General features: G+C 39.1%; 1 protein-coding gene across 3 annotated transcripts in view; it reads right to left on the bottom strand.

Annotated features, from left to right (window-relative positions):
- Nucleotides 1-236: 236 nt before the first annotated feature.
- The window catches only part of ARID4A (AT-rich interaction domain 4A), a 55161-nt gene continuing 49312 nt past the window's right edge, over nucleotides 237-6085 (bottom strand). For all 3 annotated transcript variants that reach the window (XM_081129619.1, XM_081129621.1, XM_081129620.1), the window contains exon 24: nucleotides 237-2229. In XM_081129619.1, coding sequence (XP_080985745.1) covers nucleotides 2126-2229 — 104 coding nt within the window. In that variant the 3' untranslated portion in view covers nucleotides 237-2125. The remainder of the gene's footprint in view (nucleotides 2230-6085) is intronic.

Below are 6085 nucleotides of genomic sequence, written 5' to 3'. Positions count from 1 at the left end.
AAAGGATTTTAACAGTATCAATGAATATATAATTTTGCTCTCTGTAACAAGGTCCCAATACTTCATTACCAGATTTATATCAATTAGAAGGGACAACATTCAGGCTGATAACTAGTTATCTCAGCTTTACTGATTTGCTACTCAAGGAAATCATTAAAATATCTAATGTATGAATCTAAGGTTGCCTCCTAGTTCCAAATGGATTCAAATGACACACTTTTTTCAATTTTATAATTAAGTATTAGAGAAATTTTATTGTGAAAACTGAAGAATATATTGAATATGCTTTGTTTTGTGAAGTCTGATTTTCCAACTGTAAGTTACTGGCACTTAGGTAAACAACAATCACTTGAATGAAAACTAAATATGTAAAGCCTATGTTTAAAACATGGCCTTTATTAATACTGCCCACTGAGCTTCATTTTTATTTTACATTGAAATACTTCTGCTTTGCAAAGAAAAGACAGAGAAGTGCATTTTACAAGAGTACTTTTTTGTTTTTAATTCTCTGGGAAAATGGAAGGAATCTGAATCACAAGTTCACAATGTGGTAAAATGAAATTAAGAAACAATGATTTTAGTAATGCTATGCCATCACTAGTGTTTGGCTCTGACTCTGTTCTTGTAAATCAGATCCTGATATACAGTCTAGAGCATCTAGGTTATTACTCTACAGCATATTAAACACAGAAGAGGAGGTTTAAAAAAAAAACCCTTTCAATGTACAAACATGAATTTAAAAACCAATTTTAAAAAATCACTTTTTTACATAATGTATATGGCAAAACTGCTTTAAATACATGATTTTGGAAGTTATTTACAAAATGTATCAGTCTGTGGAACAATTCACAGACATAGCATACATAATTGCTTGGCTGTTGCATCTCAACTTTGGGAGATATAATTCATTCGGCAGTATAGCAAACATAAAAACTGTGACAAAGTATCTTAAGGGCAACCAAAAACTTGATCCTCAAAAAGGTGTAAATACTGGGACTGCCAAAGTGTCTAGAGGAGGGCGTACTTTAATGATCCAGATGCCCATGTATAGTTCATACTGGTGGAAGGACTGAGACAGACTCCCTTCAACGCAGGCAGGACTGTTGGGTGCAACCTCCTGTAAAAGGGACAGCTGAGAGCTATTGTCATCCAAAGAGTGAATTAACCTAGAATTTTCTTTTTTTCAATTTTATTAATATTTTAAAAAATACATAAAAATACAACATCCAATGTCTGAATAAATATATTTAACAAGTTGCAAGATAATACCTTATTTTACACAAAATTTTCAGCTTTAGAAATCTTGTTAAATAACTTCATTGTTGTTATATATTTCATTTTTGTCTTTTTGTAACAAAATAAAAACTCTGAAATTACATAGAAAAAAGACAAAATATTTTTGTCAAGGGATAAGATAGTCCACTGAAAACTTATTCACAATTCCACTGTAAACATTAATAAACATTAAAATATTTGCATAATTGTGTGCTCAAAAATACTATAAAAAGTGGAAGACTTATTACAACTGTAGTTTTCAGTTAACTACACTTCCTTTCACAATTTATTTTGTCCCATTTACACCTTTAAACCTGGGCACACTGCTGAACATATACTTTGGCAGTTCTAAATAGCAAGTGCTTCCACAAAAATAAAAAAATAACAAAAACAACGACAACAATAAAAAAACAGAAACACACAACATAAACCCCCTACTCACCAAGTGTTCAATACATCTTAGTGAAAGTGCAGCAGTAACTATTCAGCTGGATAATGTTTTGATGTTTATCATGTGCACTTGCCTGTCTATGATTTAACACCTGAAAGCTTTATTATACAAATTCATATTTGCTAAGTGCCCTTTTTCTATCTTTGCAAAAAAAATGAAAAAAAATTGAGGAAAAATTATGACAAATATGTCAGGCTGCCTAACTTTCAGTTATTAATCAGCTTATTTTTTGCAACAGAAAAAAGAAAAGAAGGGAAGAAATATAATCCAGCCTGGAAGAGTTGACCGGATATACTTAGCAATGTCAAACCAGTTGAGTGCTTTCTGTGGTTGTATTTCACGGTTTGGGGATTTATGTCCATGGCAGCAAACTGCTGGGAAGGCAGAGAAAAATGAGTATCACCTGCATTCTACAGCAAGTACATTTTGTGGGGGAGATGATGACGAGGGACTCATTCCAGTGTCTGACGAAGCAGATGACATGGAGGCTCCTGCATGAGACACTGTGAAATCAAAACAACTACATTAGACTCGAAAACTATCATACAAAAGATACCCAGCCACTGACCATTTAGAAATTCTTAAAGATTATTCACTTCAGTTATAAGTCTTCTTAACTGCTGCATGTAGGAATAACAAATTGTCAGCAAAAAAATTTTTTTGGCTCAAATTAGTGGAATCAGTCTCTGGTCAATAAAATAACTCAGTTCAAATAAACTCACCATGAAATTTAAAGACCAAAGAGATATAAACTCTCTCTTTTTTTAAGTCCAAGACTCCCAGGCCCTCATTTTATTGATTGATTTTCAGAGATTTGTTCCACTTATTTATGCATTCCTTGGTTGATTCCTGTATGTGCCCTGACCCGAGATCAAACCTGCAACCTTGCTGTATTGGGATGACACTCTAACCAACTGAGCTACCCAGCCAGGGCCTGAGACATAAACTCTTAAACCCCTATTTGAAAGATCCCTGGAAGCAATTCATTTTGCTCCAAATCTGAAACACGATCAACCAGAGATAAATTCTCACTATATCAGATTCGTGTTTTATCTCTGGGTTACAGTACCTAAGAGAATTCACTTATCTCAGAGAATTTCCTGTAACCAGCTAACCACTGGCCTCTTTTTTTTTTAATAATATATTTAAAAAAATTTTTTTTAATTGATTTCAGAGAGGGAAGGGAGAGAGAAACATCAATGATGAGAGCCACTGATTGGCTGCCTCCTGCACGCCCCCTACTGGGGATCGAGCCCGCAACCCCAGCACGTGCCCTGCTGGGGCTGGAACTGAACCGCGGCCTCCTGGCTCGTAGGTCCACACTTACTTCTTACCTTCTTTCTTTCCTTCTTAACCCTCATCTGAGGATATGTTTTCCATTGTTTTTCAGAGAGTTTGGAAGGGAGAGAGAGACACACACATCGACTGGCGGGCACCCCCACCCCCCACTCTCCAACTGGGGCCGGGGATGGAGCCTGCAACCAAGGTCCGTGCCTTTGACTGGAATTGAACCCAGGACGCTTCAGTCCGCAGGCCGACGCTCTATTCACTAAGCCAAGCTGGCCAGGGTTGTCTTCTCTTTCTTCGCAAAGCTCACCTGCTCCCTGCTTATCTTTACCCAGTTGTTCCTATTTTCTTTGAAGTGTCATTTTTTTGTTTAAGTCTGTCTCCCTCGGCGAGTGCGGACTACCAATATGACATTAACTCATCGCTGCAGATTCTAACATGCATGACAGAAGTCTCACTTTAGGAACTCATTTCACACCGCAAAAGAACTACGAGAACCAAAAAGGGAAGGCAGCTAACAACAGAGCCTCCTAGCTGTCTGAAACTTCTAGCACCGTTAGGAAACTCAAAGCAGTTGATTCTCTGAAGGAGTTTCAATTTGTTAATTTGCTGCCTTCTTTTTGTTGTGTTTATAAGTTTTGTAGAGACGTCTTGCTGTTTACACTATTTAAAGTAAAGGACAAATGGCAATCATATCCCTTTCCATTTGCTCCACCAAAGGGATTAAAAACCGTTGGACGGGGAGTAGAGGGATTCAGGACCACATGCGACACAGGCTGCAGTGTCAGTAATTCATCCTCTCTCTCTGCCATGGGGGACAACTTCTCTCAGTACGGGTGAGCCTGTCATTTTTTAAAGAAACAGCCTCCCTGGAGCCCTCCTGCCTGTCCCATCCCATGGCTGCTATGTAATGGGCATCCTAGCGCTTCCCTCGCATGGAGCCCGCAACCCGGGCCTGCGCCCTGACCGGGAGTCAAACCAGCGATCAAATGATCGGAGGGTCAGCGCTCGCCTGCTGAGCCACGCCGCCGGGCTTTCTCGCCATTCTTTAGAGATCACAGGGAGCCCTTTCAATCGTCTATCTCATACCCTTCAGTTCTGGAAATTTTTCTTATAATACTGTTTTGATGATACTTCCTCCTATGTTTATTCAGTACCTTTTCTAGAAATCCTGTGATTCAGAAGCTGACTCTCCTGGCCAGATCCTATACTTTTAATTCTTCTCTCCTATTGTCTTTTTGACCTACTGGGACTTTTTTAGCTTTGCTGTCTAACCCTTCTATTACATTTTTAAAAATTCCTATCATATTTTTAATTTTAACATGTCTGTCTTGTCCTCTGAATTTTATTAATATATTCTTGTTTCAAGACTGCAGATCTTTCCTGTATCTCTAGATACTATTTATAGTTTGGTGTCTACATGGTACACACAGTCTGCTTTTCTCCAAGTTCCTTATTATTCTCGTTTTCTACTTTGGTTTCTGTCTTTACGTATGTAGAGGCTTTCTTGTCTGGTACTGTGGCTCCCACATTTAGAGAGGGACGTTAAAAAGCTAACAGGAAGCTGTGCATGAGTACGCAGGGCTTTTCAGTGGTGGGCCCTGCACATGCAACAATCGGCAAGGATCTTGCCTTTTGGTTCAGGAACCTCCAAATGTTGGTATCTATGTTAGACCATTTCTCTTGGGTTGTCCAGTTTCTCCAGAGGGACCCTTCTATTTTCTCCCAGGAGTTAGTATAAGCTTGGTTTACTGCTTCCAGGGATAAGCTATTCAGCTGGAAAAAGGACAGGAGTCTCAACCATTCAGTTCTGCGAACTTTTACTCACGATAATTATTTTTGGTTTAGCACTTAACCCTCATCTTCACCTATGGCTGGTGTCCCTGGGTATATGAGCCTATTGAGCCCTTTCACTCACTCAAGTAAGTTAATTTCCTATTTTCTGACACCATGTGGAAAAAGGTAGTTTGCTGAACAAGGTGGGACAGAAGGATCCAATTTCTCCTTCCATTGTCTATCAATTCCCATTTTTCAGCCTCACCACATATCCCTGCCATCAGAGCTTTTCTGGGGTGACGTGGTATGAAATAGCTTGCTTCCTGTCCCACTGCAAGAATAAACAAGCTTAGGTTGTAGCATTCCCTTATCTGCTAGGACAGTTACAGTTTATCTGCTCCTCAGCTTCCAAAAGACAGGCTGTTGACATTTCTTACCTGTCACAGTCTGCTGTCCCATTCTCTAGTTCCTTGTCCTTAAGGCTGTGGGACTTTTGATTTTCTTTACTATTATTTTAGTGGGGATTGAGGACAGAGTAGATATGAATGTGTCAATATTTAACTAGAAGTTAATCCTACTTTTTTTTTTTAATCCTTACCTGAGGATTATGTTTATTGATTTGAGAGACAGAGAGGAAGGGGGGAGAGAGAGACAAAGAAACAATGACTGGTTGCCTCCCGTATGCACCCCAACCAGGGATCAAACTTGCAACCTAGGTATGTTCCCTGACTGGGAATCAAACTGCAACGTTTTTGGTGTGCAGAAGGATGCTCTGAGCCACCCAGCTGGGAAAACCCTACACATTGTAAAGGTTTAGGTCAAATTCTACTCTCTCTCCATGACTACTCCAAAGTAATCGCTCCTCCTACCAACTCCTATACTTGTTAATATCACTCTTGGCGCCCTCATCACACACTGTCCAACTAGATACGAGAACCTTTGAGATCAAAATCTGGGTCTCATTCATCTCCATACTCCCAGCACATAGAAGTGGTCCTAGCACATGGTTCATGTGCATTAATGTTGCTCCCCTGAACTATCTTATACAGTAGTCGCTTAGCAAATGACCTAAGATCCCGACAAAATAATCTTGAAGATAAGCCATATGCCTATTATAGTGAACCTCATAATAACAAATATAGTGCCTATTAACGGGCAGCCAGTAAATGTTGAGCAGAGTGAATTCAGAGCGAGTTAGCTCTCGAGAACCCACCACATTTAGTAAAAATCTCACATTTTGTAAAATAGTTCATAGTCTCTTTCAAGAGTCTCACTCTGATTAATGCAGTTGTTGAC

This window comes from Miniopterus schreibersii (assembly GCF_964146895.1).
Source record: "Miniopterus schreibersii genome assembly, chromosome: 1".
Lineage (NCBI taxonomy): Eukaryota > Metazoa > Chordata > Mammalia > Chiroptera > Miniopteridae > Miniopterus > Miniopterus schreibersii.
This window is presented reverse-complemented; position numbering and strand designations above follow the sequence as displayed.